General features: G+C 54.3%; 3 protein-coding genes and 1 non-coding gene across 4 annotated transcripts; 2 read left to right on the top strand and 2 right to left on the bottom strand.

Annotated features, from left to right (window-relative positions):
- Positions 1 to 295: 295 nt before the first annotated feature.
- On the top strand, positions 296 to 7,962 carry W97_03693 (uncharacterized protein; the record flags this gene model as incomplete). The annotated part of the gene is made up of 3 exons (XM_007781588.1): positions 296 to 1,505; positions 1,790 to 3,300; positions 3,556 to 7,962. 3 exons carry the CDS (start codon positions 296 to 298, stop codon positions 7,960 to 7,962), a joined length of 7,128 nt encoding a protein of 2,375 aa, XP_007779778.1.
- Positions 7,963 to 8,645: 683 nt separating this feature from the next.
- W97_03692 (uncharacterized protein) lies at positions 8,646 to 10,175 on the bottom strand (the record flags this gene model as incomplete). Its single annotated transcript, XM_007781587.1, has 3 exons — positions 8,646 to 9,127; positions 9,253 to 9,921; positions 10,001 to 10,175. 3 exons carry the CDS (start codon positions 10,173 to 10,175, stop codon positions 8,646 to 8,648), a joined length of 1,326 nt encoding a protein of 441 aa, XP_007779777.1.
- Positions 10,176 to 10,677: 502 nt separating this feature from the next.
- On the top strand, positions 10,678 to 10,762 carry W97_03691. The gene has a single exon. It is a non-coding gene; the product is annotated as a tRNA-Thr (tRNA).
- A 459-nt stretch (positions 10,763 to 11,221) lies between these two features.
- On the bottom strand, positions 11,222 to 17,451 carry W97_03690 (uncharacterized protein; the record flags this gene model as incomplete). The annotated part of the gene is made up of 15 exons (XM_007781586.1): positions 11,222 to 12,293; positions 12,342 to 13,965; positions 14,069 to 14,171; positions 14,224 to 14,289; positions 14,356 to 14,374; positions 14,432 to 14,490; positions 14,545 to 14,610; positions 14,664 to 14,717; positions 15,688 to 15,853; positions 15,906 to 16,216; positions 16,265 to 16,404; positions 16,455 to 16,942; positions 16,996 to 17,189; positions 17,237 to 17,315; positions 17,375 to 17,451. 15 exons carry the CDS (start codon positions 17,449 to 17,451, stop codon positions 11,222 to 11,224), a joined length of 4,518 nt encoding a protein of 1,505 aa, XP_007779776.1.
- Positions 17,452 to 18,168: the final 717 nt, after the last annotated feature.

Raw genomic sequence — 18,168 nt, 5'->3', positions numbered from 1 at the left:
TACGGAAGCTCCAGGTGCATTCACCCCAGGACTCTCGCATTCACACGCTCTTTATCCCCTTCGCCTTTGCGCATCACGCGCGCTTGGTTACCCACATGGTCGGCCGTTGCTCATGGATCAAAACGATGTGATGGACACAGTTGACTCCGACCACACTTCCCCATCCTCCAGTCCAGAGCCAGTTTCTCCACACCGCGACTCCCTGGAAGATGGCGATGTACTCCCCGTAAGGAAGCGACCACGTCTTGATATCGGTCATCACACTACAGCCACACCAAGCGATTCGACCGACAACATGGTTTCTGCATCGGACAAGCCGGAGCCCACAACCCCACGGCACGATAGCATTCAAATGCCGAAAGAGAACCCAACCTCCAAGCCTACCCCTACCACTACCATCTTCCAAACGCAACCCTCTGCCGCAGACAGCCCGGAGCCTGCCTTCGATGAATCTCATAGTCCAGTAGTCATCGAGATTGTTGATCCTGAGGACGGCCACAGGCACGACCAATATCCACCGATCATGGTGCTGAACAACGTGGATGATACGCTGGAGCAACACATCCTCCGCCGATTCCCTTTTGCGGAGGCGTGTAGTGGCAACCCACACGAGGCAGCGGCGGCTATTCTCAAGCACATAGCGGACGAACAACCTTTGAACCCGGAATTCCTGGAGCAAATCACCATCTGGTTTGCGGATCAATTGGAAGTCCTCGAACACCGACACTTCCCCTGGAGGCGTTTATATTCTGATCAGCTAGCCCTCTGGAACGATGTTGGACACGCTGTCTTGAAGCTACTCCACAGACACACGGATTTCGGGGGCGAGTTCGCACGTCTTCCCAACGAGCGCGCGCAAAGGGCGATACAGGATCTGCTTGGTCACTACGTGCGCTTATGCTCGCGCTTCGTAGCGATCGATGCGGCGGCTTTAGAAAGCACCCCTCAACACGAAGCTGCGCCGACATTAATGTGTCACATCCACCTGAGGGTACTGATCATCATCATCCTCTGCTCACCTAAGACGAACATCTGGCGACACATTCAAAATAGCTACAGTGGTCATGTTGAGGCTATCTGCAGCTCAATTGCAGGCGAATTCCTGGCCCCGGCAGTAGACGGGATCGGCAATCTCTCGAAGCTCATCAGAGTGGCACTTCCGCGGATCAACAACTGCGCAGGAATTAGTTTCATCGTAGGGCAATGTTTTGAAGTCGCTGATCGTATTGGAGTCTTAGCCGTATGGTCCGCTGAAGCGGAATTTAGGACTAGTCTTCCGTCTCCTTTAGGCGCATATGCAAAGCAGGCTGCAGAGCTAGTTCAGAACGTCGATGGAGAGCTCCACGACACCGTTGCGAGACTAAACTCTGGCCTGCCAATCGACTTCCGGAGGGACCTTGCCCTCAGGCCTGCTAGACTCATCACTCACGCCATGGAACTGGACGAGCATTTGGCCAGACGTCTGTTTGCAGAGCGCATTGATAGTACGAGGCTTGAAGGAAAAGGTAAGTCCTACGTAGGATCCCGCCCAAGCTCCTCACCACTTATGTCCCATTGTGAGAATTGTGTCACTGCATGCCCTGTAACACACTTCATTCACTCTTGAAGCATCAAGTGCATAATCAAAGACGTAAACCCGTCTGGAGGAACTCCTTTCCTTGCCACTGCAGCTATACTGGAAGAAGATATGTTGTTCCACAATCACACATCTCGCAATCTTGATGTTGTCTTTTACGACGATCACCCTATGCATTCGTCGACCTTGGCTTGTGCTGACTGTTTATTATAGTTGAGCTGAGACACTACCCCGATTTGGTCAGCAACGTCTGGAAGATCACGTTTTTAATGAAGTACATCACGAAAGGCCGCATGGACTTGCGTGTGTTAGGTGTGGAAACTTTGAGTCGCGAGCTCGTTGAAGTCTACAAGAAGTTCAACCGATCACCTCATAACCATCTACACCCGGTGTTACAATATCTGGCAGGCATACTGCTCGAATCCAAAGTTGTGGACTACATGATGGGCGTCAACTCCCACCATCAGCTCATATCCCGGAGCGGCAACGTGATCGGGTTCTTGGCAGTCACGCGGAGATACACCTCACGGGAGACCGATATCATCTGGGACACTATCACTAAAGGCCAAGATCCGGGAATTGTTGCCACTACGTTGCAAATGCTTCCCACTGTCACTGGCCTGGTGGAAGCGTCTGAGCTTCTTTATTTCTGCGACAAACTCTCCAGACTCTCCCCGGATGCCTTCAACCCGGACATGGTGAGCTTCACCCGTGATCTATTTGAGAAGATCCGAAACAGGCGCGGTGACTATGCCACGGAAGGAAATAGCCTTCTGCCCCATCAAGTTTGTATGCGGCTCATTCGGGAGACATGTGCGCTCGAAACAACTGATGCTCATGCTGTTTTTGAGATGGCCACCCACGAGCTCCTACTCTTCTCCCAACTCATGGCGAACGCAGATGATCGTCGGACGATTTGTAAAGACTGTGCTCAGAGCGTGAAGGACCAGATGAAGGATGCCACTGGTAGCATACGGATCCTGTTGACCATGGTCAGACTCATGCCGGAGCAAGACATGGATTTTCTTGCCCAAGAATTGGACTTGACACAGCATCTGATAAAAGAGTTCTGCAGCTACGTAGACAACGGACGCCATCTTGGACCTTCGGTGTCGCAGAATACCGGTATGAATGTCCGGTTGGAACTATTATTATCCTACTTCGTGCGTTGTCGTCCGCAAACGATACCGGAAAACCTTTACGGATCATTCTGGGATCATCTGGTCGGAAAGGACGCGCTGCGCAACGACCTTCGTGACGCGGCATGGCAGTTCCTCTCCGACATCCACCGGCAGCCGGGTGTTCATAATCAGTTCCTCGACTGGTGCATCGCGAATCGGCTAACAACCGTTGAGCCCGAACACTTCAGCCAGGTCTTCTACCAATTCGTTACCCAGCTTACGCAGCACCAGATTCGCACCGAACTGCAGGTGTCCGATGATGGCGTCATTCAAATCCCCAGTCATGAACTACTCTGGAAAATGGTGCTTACTGCGCCTGACAACACCATTGAGTTCCACACCGCTAAATTTTTGGCTACGACTTACTTGGACCCCGTGTTGCGTAAACACGTGGGTCTGGCGGTCATGGAAGCTTCGCATACTGCTGTAGTCAATTTGTGCATGCAACAACTTGCCAGTACCTTCGCGGCAAGGCGGGCCCTTGCCTCCTCTGCTCCCTGTTCAAACGCATCAGACCACCCGCTAGAGAGTCTCCCCCAATCTGTAAGTCATGTGTTTTTTAGTCATAACTTGATGTGTCTCCTTTGGTACGAATACTACATCGCCTTCCTGTGCTTCCGTGGACAGCTCGTTTCAGATGCGGAAGACCGCCTTCCTTTTTAATGCAATATGAGCAGCGAAACACTGCAAGCAGTGGCAGCGCTTGTCTGCTCGAATTTCCCTATTTTTTACGGGAGCGGACTAAAATCTCCCTATTGTAACTGGAAGTTTTAGCTTGACGCTGACTTTGTCGGATAGAATACCAAAGAGACTGCGCCCGAAAGTACTTCTATCGAAGCAACAGAGCTTCACTTCACTCGCACGTTACTCTTCCTGAAGACTCTACTGACGCATGTCCGAATCAATCCGGACTATTCACTACCGAAGGCGTTGACTGCCGGCGCAGTTGCCTCATCGTTCGATGAGCTTCCTGGAAATGTAGTTGATCTTCGCTACCAGGCCTTTGACGGTGGTCCCTCGGAGTTGAAGACAATTCAGGTGGGCGACTTGGAAACCCATCTGAGCATATATCGTCGTCTTCAATCTCTCACTGGGTTCGCGGAGTTCACCGTAATATCTGGCGGGCAATGGCTTGACCTCCGGACGGAGCCCAGTCCCACACTTCACGATTCTGCGATCCATACCAAGGGAGCCTTACTAGTAAAGAAGACTGCCGGCGGAGAAGAGGTGAAAGTTCCATCCCTACGGGAAGAGTCTGTAATTGAACGAGGGATCAAGAGCCACTTCGATCAGTTATACAGCTTCATGGATTCGGGCGACAAGCTGAGTAGCTCGACCTACAGCTTCCTCCAGGTAGTCTATCCGAACAACAAACCGCTAGAATCGGGCGCTACTGGAGGCGTGTCACTACAACAGGCCTTCGTCTATGGGAAGCCATTTCAGACGCGGTTTACTGTTTCGGCGTTGACAGATCAGCTGCAATCTCAGCTACGCACGGGCCCGGCGGATGTCGAGTTCCTCGCGCAAGGTGTCCGACTTCTCAGCTCTGCAGTGGTCGACGAGCGTCTGATTAGCGGAGCTCTTGACACGGCGCACGATTTGGAAATCGCACAATCGGTCACCCAGTCCCTTGTGGGCTTCCTCAAGGAGCGTCCACCCAAAGACATATCCAATTCTTACTTTGCCGACAGCTCGATGGCGAACCGATTGGCAGCGCGCCTGATACAGTTGCTGCGAGCCAGTCTGGACAGCTCTACAGCAGTCTCACTGGCATTGAACTGCTACTCTGCCATGCTGGAGAGTTGTATGCACAGTCGGTTAATGTGCGATGCTTTCCTCCATAGTCAAGACTTTCGGGAACTGCACCATCGGCTTCTCCTCACAGACACGAGGGTTGCACTCCGCAGGGGCGTTGCACGCTTAGTCGAAGCAAATTGTGGGCAACTGCCGGACACCGCACCCATCGCGACCACCGAAGCAGTTTCATTTTACTGGTCTACGCTCCGACCAATACTGCGTCATGCCACTGGGCACGCCAAGAACTCGCTTCAATTGTTTACCGCTGCGGAGTTTGTTTTTTCCAGGACGGAGACCCAAGGCGAGCAAGAGCTTAGAGAATATATCCAGGAATGGGGTGGCCAGCTGTTGCAGTTCAGGCACAACGAGCGCGTCGGACGTGAAGCCGTTGACGAAGTCGTGCTCGGATTCACAAAATTGCTGACGCACTGCGTCCGAAGGCTAAAGTCACAGCTCAAGTCCCCTAAGCGGCAGATAGATGTCGGAACCCTGATGGACCAGATCTTCGCAACATTCCTGTTCCCGTCTGGCTCTCCTTCACGGACGCCTGGCGAAGCGGACAGCCTGATTCAGCTTCCTGTCTTGAACCCCCAAACGCGGAGAGCGCTCTATGATCTTGTTCTCGATCTTTGCAACGATGATGCTAGCCTTGGCAAGCTGGTGACACGCACGGCTTCGCTGATTCCGGATGAGTTTGACTTAAGTTTCGATGTCTACCTCTACGATCGGACGAAGGAACTCCGTGCTTCCAATGGCCATGTTGGCATAGTCAACCTTGGAGCTTCGTGCTACATGAACTCATTGTTGGTGCAGCTGTACATGAACGTTCCCTTTCGCGAAGCCATCTTACGTGCAAAAAGCGAGCAGCCTCTACTCGTTCAGACTCAACGGCTCTTCGCCTACATGCAAGACGGCTTTGGTAGAGCAGTAAACGCTCGGGATCTCGCAAGATGCATTCGGATTGATGGTCAATTCATCGATACATCCAAGCAAATGGACACCGAAGAGTTCTACAGCGGCTTGATGGACCAGTGGGAGTTCGCGATGCCGTCGACTGATGCAAGGGAGAATTTGCGTGGCTTCTACGGAGGCCAAATCATCCATCAGACGAAGTCGAGAGACTGCGACCATGTTTCCGAGACGACCGAGCCTTTCAACAGGATTCAATGCGTGGTCCAGGGCAAAGCAACGCTCCAAGACAGCCTTAAGTCGTACGTCGAAGGAGACGTTCTCGAAGGCGACAACAAGTACAAATGTGAGCGATGCGACGGCCGACTCGTGGATGCTGTCAGACGCACTTGTCTAAAGGAGATTCCTGATAACTTAATCTTTTCCCTCAAGCGCTTCGACGTGAACCCGCTCACTTGGGAACGGTGCAAGGTGAACGATCGTTTCGAGTTCCCGCAGGCTATCGACATGAGCCAGTACAAATTGGAGCACCTCAGCGACCCGGGTACCCCAGTAGCAGAGGACATGTTCGAACTCGTCGGTGCTCTTGTTCATACAGGCAGCATCGATTCCGGCCATTACTTTTCGTACATACGGGTACGCCCAGGAGCAAGCCCGGAAACCTGGTTGGAGTTCAATGACGACATCGTTAGAGAATTCGACCCGAAGTTCATTCCTGACCTGTGCTATGGAGGGTACTCCGATGAGACAGACATGCAGAAGCACTGGAATGCGTACATGCTCTTCTATCAGCGCAAATCAACTATCGAGGCAGGCTCGACTGGCGCAACAGGTGAAGTTACAGTGCCTATCCCGGCGAACCTCGAGTTCGAGATAGCGGCAGACAACGCTCGTCAATTGCGAGATTACTGCTTATTCGAACCTTCACATGCCGCCTTTGTACGGCAGGTGCTCCAAAAGCTTCGGACTGTCACCAACGGCGCCTGCTCGGAGGAGCACGAACTTGAGAACGAAACCATTGCCATGGTCATGGAGCACCTAAACCTGGTTGTCGCTCGGACGAAGGGCATTCCTGAATTCGAGAACACAATGATGATTCTTCGGAGGACAGTGAAGGGTTGTGTCGATTGTTGCAATGCCGTTATGGAATGGCTCGATGATCATCCCTACGCGCTGCGCAACCTGCTCCTGGTTTCGACCCAGTTAGCGGTCCGTGAAGATTTCGGAGCGTTCATCGTAGAGATGCTTGTGTTCCTCCGTGCTAAGGCCCCTAGTCTCTACGGCAGCGAGGTGTCCGAGGCTGACTCCGACAACGATCAATGTGATCCGGACAACGGTGCCCTTGCACATATCAGCGCTCAGCTTGCAGAGCTGCTCGAGGGGCACCTGCACATCAACGCTCGGGCCTGGGATGACTTCTTCGGCCTGCTAAACTCGATAGCGGCTATGGGCAGCCGCGAGACCGTTACCCTCGTCGACAAGGGTTGTTTCACCGGATGCTTAAGGATTCTCAGCATCCCGCTTATGCCGAATGTCATGAAAGACGCAGATGACTTCGTGCGCATGTTCGAAAAGCGGAGGCCGAGATTCGATCAACTCACCAGATTCTTCCACCGCATGGTCTCAGCTCTCGATCTGCACCAGCTTCGAGATGACGAGGAAAATTTGCTTGGTCTCTGGTACGAGGACAAGAAGGAACGATGTCTTCCACACATCTACAAGATCTTGGAAGAGTGGAACGCTGCTGAGCGAGCCTTCATCCCTGGAGAGATCATCAAGCACTACCTCGAAGCCGACTCGACGTTGAAGCTTTCTCCATTGCTATGCCAGACGATTATGAGTGGCATTGAAAACTTCGCCCCGAACTTCGTCGACAATTTCCTTACCGCAGGCCTCCACTTCTGCTACCACTGCCACGACATCAAGCAGGCCAGCGCAGTCATCAACGCAGCCGCGCAGAACACCCGGTCGCTGGGCACCGAAGGCGGCGCCGCGCACCTCGACTTCTTCCGCACTCTGTTTCGCATAAAGAACGAGCATCTAGATGATCAAAGCGGCCTCGGCCCTCTCTACCGCTGCGTCGTCCAGTACGCGCCGACCTGGCTACCAGGTCTTCTCATGTACGCCGACATCGACATCCGCAGCGCCACCATGGAGCTCCTGCACTTCCAGATCCTGAACCGCCGGATTCCCCCGAACCCGGACGCCGACGACATGGTCCGCGCGGCGGCAGTGCGGCAGTTTCTGAAGAACGGCCGAAACTGGATCCTGCAGGGCATGAGCGCGAACTCGTCGAAGAAGCACCTGGTCGATCTGTTCAATGGCGTTATGAGCGCCATGGAGTGGTTCAGGGAGCTGGTTGAGGGCGACGAGAATCCGTGCAGCAGGCCGGAGGATGAGGACTTGTTGGAGTGGACTGAGGGGTTAAGGGATGATTTCAAGGCGTATGTGGGGCCGGATGATGAGATGCCTGGTTCTGGTATGTCTCTGTTCTTTTAGCTGTCTTCTCTGACCAACCATGCGAGCTGCAATCAGGTGATGCTGACTGGGACGATGTGTAGAAGACTGGGAATCTGATGAGGCTTTTGATTCTGATGACGTCGACTTGGTGCATACGTAGTGCACGAACGTACCGATTGACACGATGGCTTGACGACGGACATTGCTTGCACGGTTCAAGAGGCGTTTGGGAAAGGCATTCTTCGAGCGACGGAGCAAGCGACAGAGACACGGTATGGAAATGGCGTGGACGACGACACATTGCATAGCGGCAGGATCTGGGAACAGGGAAAATTGTTTGCATTCCTGGCGAGGGTTTCAGAGCGATTCTGCTGGATGGCTGGCAGGCAGCGAACATGGGGCTATGAGCGTGAATCCTTAGGATGTCGAGCTTCTCTCTTCCCAGAAGGCACGGGTTTCGTGTTCATATGCTAGGGCTTGGTCTCTTGTCTAGACTACGCTTTTGCACACGGCCGGCACAACACCGATAAAATATTTGGTAAATAAGCGCATATAAGAATGCCATTGCGAATTTTGTGCGCCGTGCCTATGCGCTGTTGGAGCTAGCAAACCAGATATTTCCCCTCGCCGTGATCCCAGGGTATCAAACCATCCGACTATACGCCAACAATGCTCACCAGCAACCGTTCCCACCCAGAAATCCAGGCAGCCTCTCCAACACCTCAAGCAACCACACCCACCCCACCCGCGCTCCCCTTCCTCGCCGGCGCCGCCATCTGCCCCACAACCTGACGCGACCCGCCCGTCATAATCACGCTCTGCCTTCTCGCATGCGGATGCACCTCAAACACGCCCGGCTGCGGCCCTCCCTCGGCCGGACTCGAAAACCCCACATCGCCCTCCCCCGCCAGAAGTCCTCTATGCGGCAGGCCCCCGCCCCCATCTCCATTCCCCGCAGCAAAACCGTTCGGCACGGAAAACAGATTGCCGACTCCCCCGCCGCCCCGTAACGCGGAGTGCAGCATCTCTTTCATGCGGACGTACTGGTATTTCGACTTCGTGGCGATGGGGTGTTTGGTGACTAGGGGTTGCGGTCGTGCACGGGCGATGGCGGCCATGATGGCTTCTTTCTCTTCGTCGGAGTCGACGGGGCCGTGGGTGTCGAAGTCGTCGGGGAGGGGGGCGTTGGCGTCGATTGCCGCGCCTGTTGGGGGGCGGTGTTAGCGGAGGACCAACCTGAGGTTGGGGAGAGGGGCGGAGAGGGGATGGGAAGGGGGATGGGTTGGGAGATGGGGCGGGGAGAAGATAAGAGGGGGAAGAGGAACTTACGTTGCTGCTTTGCCTGATTCTTCTTCTGGTACTGCGCCAGCAGCATATCATATGGTAGACTCCTCCCCGGCACCGCCCTCTTGGCCCCCATTGAATGGCTCTTGCACGTCAAGCTCCTCGCGCACTGCGCCCCGTTCGGCAGCGGGACGCCGCACTGCTTCTCGACATCGACCGGCCCCTTGGGTTTCGCGGCCTTGGCCTTGGGCTCCTCCTTCTTCTTCTTCGTCTTGACAGCCTTGTCGCCCGGCTCCCCTTCCGCTTTGCGCTTCTTGCCTGCCTTCTTCGTGAGCGCCCTCTCGTCGTCGGCCCCCGCTTCCGAACCCTTGAGCGCGGATTTGCGCGCGCCGCCTTTGGAGGTGGATATGTCGTTGTCATCGCCGGCTTGCGAGGCGCCTTCGCCGCGCTCGCGTCGGAGAGCCGCGTCTTTGGCTTCTTTGGCCTCTTTCTTCTTCTTGAGCTTTTCTTGCTTCTTCGAGAGGCAGGACTTTATGTGCTCGGGGGCTTTGACTCGCAGGACGGGGCGCCGGCAGTGCTTGCATTGGACCGTGTCGGGGGCATCTTCCATGGGGCGCGAGGTCGAGAAGGCGGGCGCGAGGCTCGGGGAGAGGGGGTTTACGATTGGTGAGGGGGGTTTAGGGGGTGGTGAGGACTGCTTCTTGCGGCTGGGGTCTGGACGAAGGGAGGGCGGTTAGCTTGCCCGGTCTCGGTCTGTACAACGGGGTGGGAGGGGCGGCCATGGTATAGGTACCTAGGACTTCGCTTTCTTTCCAGTTCCCAGGCTTCGTCTGCTTTACGCCGGGCTTCCGCAGCTTGATCGTCAAAGGCTTCTTGTCTTCTTCGGTCGATATTTTGTCGTAGACAGCTGGATCGACGAGGTTGTGCTTGGTCTGCGTGCCAGACGAGGCCGGGGGCGCTGCTTGCATTGTGTTAGCTGCCTGCTGTCCCATAGTATTCACTTGAAGGTGTGAAAGCAGGTTACCTTTTCGAGCGCCATTGGCCGCCATGACGGGCTCGGAAAAGCGTTGACGGAGTCGTGAGGTATGCTGACGACAGACCGTGGATGTGTGTGAGAAGTGGGCGAAGTATGGAGGGATTTATTCTGGTTGCGGTGGGGTGTAACGTATGAGCTCTGGTATGAAAATAGAAGGACTCCCGGTGGTGGACCTGGAATGACGATAAGCCTTATCGGTGCGCATTCAGCCGCGCTTTGTCTTGGCAGCCCCGATGTTTCTCCCCTCAACCAAGAATGATGTGAGACTATCGATAGATTGAAGCGATGGTAGTTGCATGAAGGTGTAGCTTCAAATCTGACAGTGTTCAGCGACAGCACGCTAGAATGAAAGCTGTTCAAAACATGCACATGCTTTACGGGTTAACCTTTATCTTAATATAAAGCTTCATAGTTTTTATCGCCAATTGCAAATGGCTCTCTTAGCTCAGTTGGTAGAGCGCGGCACTAGTACCTTCCAAGTCAATGCCGAGGTCGCCAGTTCAACTCTGTCAGGGAGCATCAGATAATCTTTTTGCGTTTTGAACGCACATCGTCCTGCCACTTTCTTTTATTTTGCCCAATGCCTTCGATCTGTCATAAGGCACATCACAGCCTCGTGCCAGCAGAAAAGTGGATTGACTTAATCTAAGGTACAAGGGGCCAGTTTTGGGCACCTCGAGGACACTGTGTCCTGTATCGTAACAAGAAACGGACGCCATCGTTATGCAGACAGAACAGCCAAACCCCAAGCTATGCAAAGCACGATCCGAGCTAGAACCGGTAGCCAAGAGAGAGCTCTTTCAAGTCCGCAGAGAATCCCAAATACCCGCCCGCCCTAATGCGCCAGCCAGTGCTCGTCATCGTGTATCATCAGTCGTTCCGCCGTAAATGCCAAATCGTAGTTGCTCAAGATCCGCTTTACAGGGAGGGGGCCAATAGTCAAGAGAGTCTCTTGCAACGAGAGCAAACGAGCCTCCTTCAGCGCTTGCCGTACTGCGTCCCCTGCCTCGTGAGCGGCTTCCCCGACCGTCCCAGCGGCACCTTCAAACTCCGCTCACTCGCCTTCTTCAGCTTTCTCGGCTTCGGCTGCTCCGCATGCTTATGCCCAAGCTGTCCCTCCGCACGACTATTTTTCCACGCTAAGCACGGATGCAGCGTCTTCGGGTCCACATGCTTCTTATGCCTCGTCTGAACACCCGCTCCCCCCTCTTCCGCCTCGCGCTTCTTCTCTCCCACCGCCTCATTGTGCGCCTTCATCTTCTGCATATATTCCACGATCGGCGCGCGCCAGATCTGGAGCTCCTTCCTCAGATTCCGCTCGCGGATGCCGCGGTCATCCAGCCAGCCGATCAGCGCGTCCACGGCGTCCGGATCATCGATGTATCCCCAGGAGTTCGCGTTGTAGAGCTGGATAGGTCCCTCTTCCTCTAGCCGGCGCTCGGGGACTGTCATCCCGAACGCGTTGCGGTACTCCGTCCACGCAGGCTCCTCACGGTCGATGAAACCGCTGCGCTCGGAGTCGTCAGGGCCCTGAACCCACAGCCTTCCGTTCGCGTAGCCATATCCGGCGGTCGAGCTTTGCGGCATCCCCGCGAACGGCATCCCGTTACGCTCGAACCAGTAGTAGCGGTTGCAGAAGCGGTCGCGGCCGAGGCACTTGGTGCGCTGGCAGTTTTCCTCACGGAGCTCATTGTCGAAGTCCAGGATCTTGTCCTCGCACTCACGGATCGCTTCTTTCTTCTTCTCGATGTCGCGCAGGATTTTCTTGAATTGGGCTGATTGCTTTGAGGTTGCTGCGGCGGCTTTGTCGGCTTTTTCTTGCGCTTTGCGCGCCGCTTCTTCGTCGCGCTTGCGCTTGCGGTCGTGGGCGCGGTCCGTGGAGCGCCGGAGGACGCGGACGGGAGGTGAGGCTGAGGAGTCTTTGTCGCTGTCTTCGATGCCGGTCATGGACGTGTCGAGGATTTCGCTCACTTCTTGCAGCGGTGAGCCGGGCATGTTGTCGGGTAGTAGCATTTTCCGCTGCTCGTCGAGCTCTTGCAGTTCTTGGACCCTGTTCAATGTCAGTTGTGAAGCGAGCAATGTATCATGGGATACTCACAGTGGCTTCCTCTTCCGTTGCCACTCGATCTTCTCCTTCCTGAGCGTGGTCATGTTAGCACTGCACACCTCGAGGTATTCTCGAATGGCTTTTGTTCGGGTGGCAAGCATGACGGCGATCTCAAGTGCGGCAAGACGATCATTGATGTCCAATTTGTTGTATTGACGACGTGCGGTCTCTTGCGTAGGCTCCTCATCATCTGGGGCCAGTTGCGCCAGAATCTTGTCGCAGATGTCCTTGTGGTGAGGTTCTAGCGAGATCTGTCGAAGCAGTCCGACCATGACGACCTGCCAGCCACCGTCCTTGAAGTCACGCGCTGCAAGCCTCTCGACCCAGCCGTAATCGGCTAGCATTTCTGCGGCTCGATGTGAGGTCTTATGATCGGACACGGCTGGGCTTGGCTGCTTGAGTGCTTCAGCTTCAGACTTGGCCAGACTGCTTCGCGTGGTCCTCTTCTCAATCTTGGGAACCACTTCAGGTAGCGGCGTCGAGAGAGTGCTTATGTCTTCCTCCGATTCCTCCTCTTCCTCCTCGAGGTCGGGAAGTGATACCTGGATCTGACCATCGGCACTGACCAATTGCTTGAGGACTGCACAGTGCATCTCCACGAATAGTTCGCATTCTAGCTCCTCGGATTGACAACGCATGGCATCCATAAAGTCATCAAACGTGAAGGAGTCGAGAATAAAGACCTCTGCATGAACATTCAAGGTGTTCCAAATTTCCAGCAACGATACCATCGATTGCATGAGGATACCCGTGCTATGCGTAGCGGTCTGAGTTCCGTTCCCTATCGCAGACGTGGGAGGATCGTCCACAAGAAATTTCAGTGGTGGTCTCTGGAGCCCGTTCCGGCGAGGTTGAATGTCTAGGTCGTCGATAGGGTACTTGATTGGCGGTGGCGGTGGTGGTGCTGGGGGTCTAGGTGGTGGTCCTCTAATGGGACCAGGGTGGAGCATGGGCAACTTGTGAAAATGGCTGGCGTATGGCGCGTTGTTGAGGGAGTTAGGTACTGGTGCCGTTGCGAACACGGGATTGCGTCCATCCAGGTACATGTAATGTCCCTCCTCAAGCTGTCTATTGATATCCTGTTGCGACAGCTGATGTCCGTAGCCGCCAAACATTGGCCGGCCGAGGTCTGTCAAAGCTATTCCCCGCTGGCTTGTTAGAAAGTTGAAGAAGGTTCCTCCCGACTCCGGATTCTTCGCTTTCTTCTGCGCGATGACTGCCTCATGCTTGAGATGCGGGGGTATGTCCATGGGAATCTTAAGTTCTTGTGCCACATCCTCTCTCACCAACCAAGGCGCGCCTTGCCACGGTTCTCTTAGGATGTTTGCTCTGAGGAAAGCGCGCAGAGTCTGCTTGGTGAAGACCTTTCGATCCCGCGTGATCTGGTCCTTCAACAGATACATCTCGTTCGGCTGCCCGGGTAAAGCTTCTACGCCCACGAGATACTTTGAATATTGTTCGCTCCTGGTGCCGTCAGGCTGCATGCGTGCACCAAAATCGGTCCGGCTCCGAACAATTCCTTCCAGTCTGTCGCCGTTCTCCATTAGCACAATGACATGCTCGCCTGGGCTGAAATTTTCCTTGAACTCCTGCAGGCAATTAGACACCGACTCGTCTTGGGGGCCGGTCTGGCAGCTAGCTTACTTCATACACCGTAGTGACTAATCACGGCAGATACATTAGCTTTCGTTGACCCGAGTGTGTGGTAACTCGCTTACCAAGATCGTCAATCCGAGATATCGGCGAGAACTGTACCCTTCGTAGCACAGGGTCTCGTAGAGCTTCCGGGAAGGTGCTCTGTAGCGCCTTAGAACCCTGTGTCTGTTCCAAGTCAGCATTGATCCAATCTGACGAATGGTCCGCTGGACCGTACCTCGCTGTCCCTGGCTTGGAAGAACGTCAGGCCGGAGTGGCCGGTAATCTCGCACGTGAACTTCCTCTGAACCCTGGTAAACGACAACCCCCAACGTGATATAGCGGTGTTCGCGATGTATATCTGGCTTACCTGCTTGTAATAGTCCCGCCTGTCCTTGGTTAGCGTTTGCGGACGTCGTCTCGGAGTCAGAGGGAGGCCAGCGTACCGATCGAGATAGCTCTCGTAGTCCAGGAACACCTCGCCCGTCTCTTGCATGACCCAGACCTAGTGTACGAAGTGAGCCAGCTGTACTCCAGAGATACCGCAAATCCCACACACCTCTGCATTGTTGTCTAGGATAGGCGGCGGCGGGACATATTGGACGGGTTTGCGCTTGATCAGTACCTATTGAGTGTTAGCAGAGGTCCGCCAGATATGGAGGGTACAGATGGATGTACCATGGCTGCGGCTGCGGTCGACTTGATGTGTCCTTCAAGCTCCAATGGCGGGTTCTGAGGCGTGCCGGCGCAGTCAGCCCTACGAGATGCTCGCCGGGACTATATTTCTTTAAGACTTTATGCCAGGCTTATGAAGGTGTATTGAGGTCTAAATGGATGTTGGATGGTCGCCCAGAGCTCAGCTAGCTCGCCTCGCGCTCACAGAGCGCACCTCAACAAGTGACGACAGCTCCGTAGGGTTTGCGGCTCCCAGCTCGGAAATAAATCTGATATACAAGCACTTTACGCGTCTGGCTACTAGACGCGTGTCTGGACGTGTCGGGGGGACGGATGGCGGTCCTGGTGGTGATGGCGGGTGGGTCGGAGGTGAAGGTTGTCGAAAGCAGCGCGGAAGGGGTAATGCGACGAAAGAGGGTTAACAAGAACACTGGTGTGGATATGCGGCGGATCAGAGCACCCATGTCATGCGCGGTGGCTGATCCTTGGCTCCCGTCAAACCGTGCCTACCCACCAACACCAACATGGGCAAACTTCTTGCTGCGACGTACCCACCGATTGCTGGAGCGCTGCCAACGTGTTTATACTCATTCTGATCGCGCGGACGAGCAGAATCTTGTGGTACGCCGTTGGGGACAGAATCTGCATATTGGAAATCTCAAACCGGCTTGAAGCCACACACACCGCCTTATCCCTTCTTCACCTCATCTCAACCCGCCTCCTTCTGTCTCTGAAACTGCTCTGATCAATGAGTTATAAGCCGCACTAAAGCTGCAGCAGGCCGATGTGATACTATACAGCAAGGAAGGTGCTGGATGTGAAGTGTAGGACTTTGCTTCTGTTTTACTCTGTTATACTACTACATCTTCATCTATATCGTCTGAACTTTTCAACATCCCGCTCTGAGCGCTTGAAAGTGACATGACCCGCCGACATAATGCTACTGCTAGCAAGTGAAGTGTCTTGGTTTAAGATAACATGCCTAAGAAGAAAAGTACACTACATGAAATCCAATCCAACTGCCAACTATCCCTATCGCAGAGTAGGAACTGGTGAACATCAGAGGCAGGAACTCATACTTATCCTTGAAAACCAGCTGATGCACGAGCGAGCAGTACACAATCAACGGAATGGCAACAGCGATATATAGCAGAGAGAAGCGGTCAAATAGGAAGATCCTGGGATGGGGTGAACTACACAGACGTCAATGATTTGCAATGAGTATCGGCCGCGGACACAACTTACGCTGGAGCCAGTCTGTCAAAAGCCAGAAGGAACAAGACGAGCCAGAAGACGGTGTACACTGTCTTGACCGGAAACTCCGCCACGGTAAAAAGGAGCGGGAAGAGAGACACGTGACCGGCCACAGCCAATGGGCGGAAAGCGCCGAGATAGCGACGGTCTTTGAGAGCCAGCAGGCTGAAAGGAACAATGACGAGCAGGATGGCCTTTTCGTGGACGTGCCAGCCGAAGAGAAACGACGCGTAGCCGCAGAGGGTGACTGCGCCGACGAAAGTCTCCCACGTAGGCTCCACAAAGAGCTTGGCGAGGCTAATCTGGGCAAGGTCAGAAGCCATCGAACTGTGCCTTGGTAAATCACTCACCGCTTGGAAGAACAAGGTCAGGATAAAGGTAGCTCGTGGGGAAACATCCGGCAGTACCGCAAAAGCGGTGTCTCCGACTAGACCTCTGGTCACGCTGGTAACTGCAGCGCTATTGACAGGAAGCCCAAGGTATGGCGCCACTGCCGTCTGTCAGAGAACCCAAGTCAAGGCTGGATTGTGGTTGGCTTACAGTATATGAGAACCCTGTCTGTGAAGGAGTACATCGCCCACACATTGGGCGCCCAATACGCGTGACATAATCCTCTCGAAAACGGGAAGAGCCGACTGAGCAGTTGCGGCACCTGGTTCCAGTATACGAAAGGGCCGAACGCTGCAGCGAAGATGCCGATAATGCCCGCTCCTAGCTTAAATGCATTACTAAATCGGATTCGGAAGATTGAATTCGGCCTCAGACAGTACGCTCTGAGCAAGAAGACGAAGTACGCCGGGGCCAAGTAAAGGTATATATGCTTCAGACATAGCAGCGCTGCAAAGAGCAGTCCGCTATACAGCAAGGTTGACCTGTTCCGGGCGAGGACGAGCGACCAAATCAGGATGCCGTACAGGAAGCCGTTGTACTGGAAGTGGATGTGGTCAATTATTAGAAGACCGGGCGACAAGAGGATGAACAACGCCGCTGCGTGGGCGGTCATTCTTGATTCTGAGCTCTTGACATATCTGCCATGCTCCGGTCAGTTCAACATCACAGGTGACTGACTGAGTGAAGTTACAGATGCAAGGCATAGATGAGCACAAGTTCTGTGACAATGACTGTCGTCCTCTGGAAGTACACGGTGCGCCAGCTGTCATAGTTCAGGTTATTGACTTGGAGAAGTTCAGGCTCGACAAGAGCGGCTGCCTGAGACAAGATCCATTCAAAGTACGCGAAAAACGGCGGATAGTCAAGAGTCCATTCGGAAGTTTTCTGATCCAAGTTAGTCAGACGAAGCTGAACATTGCGGAAGAAAGTACCTCATAGTACCACTGCTTGACAGGCAGGGAGTGCGTGATGGCTAGCCAATTCCGGTGCACCTCGAAGTCCGTGGATTTACTGTCAGATTCTTTTTAGTACCTTTATGAATGTCATATTTCAGCAGGGTCCAAGCATACTACGCCGGGAACAACAGGATCTTGAGGGCAGCAGCCACGATGGCGCACTGTGTTATCGACGGGTACAGTTCTGCCATTGATGCATCGGTAAAGCCAACGAGCACCGCGAGCGCAAGGTCTCTTACTGCCGCTGCAAACAATCGACCACTCAGTTGTCAAACGCAACTTCGCACCTCTCTCGGAGCAGAGCTTGGGTGGGAAGATCTGGACGCGTGCACGTGACCTCGAGACTTCTAGTCTGACCGTTGATCGGCTGCTCGGCTGGCTGCTGACTTCGGCTTCTCGAACACGGGCAAACAACAGCGAGCGGCAGGGCCGATGACGCTCCAGCAGACTGAGGAGATTGCAATCAGCGCTTTGTCGCTCGTCCGAGCCGCTCGCGTCAGGCACCGTTCCACAACACAGGATGATGTGGTCCCGCCTTAGGCCCGTGCAGCTCAATAGCCGGCGACTCTAGTAGCGCCAGGCACGCCAGGCACAGGCATTGGAGATCAGCTGGCAGAGGTGTAGCATGTCACGATCCTATCTATGTTGTTCGTCCCCTCTCAATGTCTCTCTTTCCGTACAACGCAACAGAGAACAACACTGCTTCATTCTAGTCGTCAGCTGCTCGTCGCTCATATCCAGCTTGTCGAGGTTGAGGCTCTCCAGGGCATCTTCAGAGTTCTCCAGGGCTCTTCAGGTTCCCTGCAGGTCCTAGGGCCCAGGGATCCCGATGCTCATAGCCCGCGGGAGGTCTAACCCCTTTTAGCAACGTCATTTCGAGAAGCCCGTCCACCAACCTCCTGTCTCTG

Source organism: Coniosporium apollinis (assembly GCF_000281105.1).
Source record: "Coniosporium apollinis CBS 100218 chromosome Unknown supercont1.15, whole genome shotgun sequence".
Lineage (NCBI taxonomy): Eukaryota > Fungi > Ascomycota > Dothideomycetes > Coniosporium > Coniosporium apollinis.
Note: the sequence above shows the minus strand (reverse complement) of the source record. Positions and strands in the feature narration are given on the sequence as shown.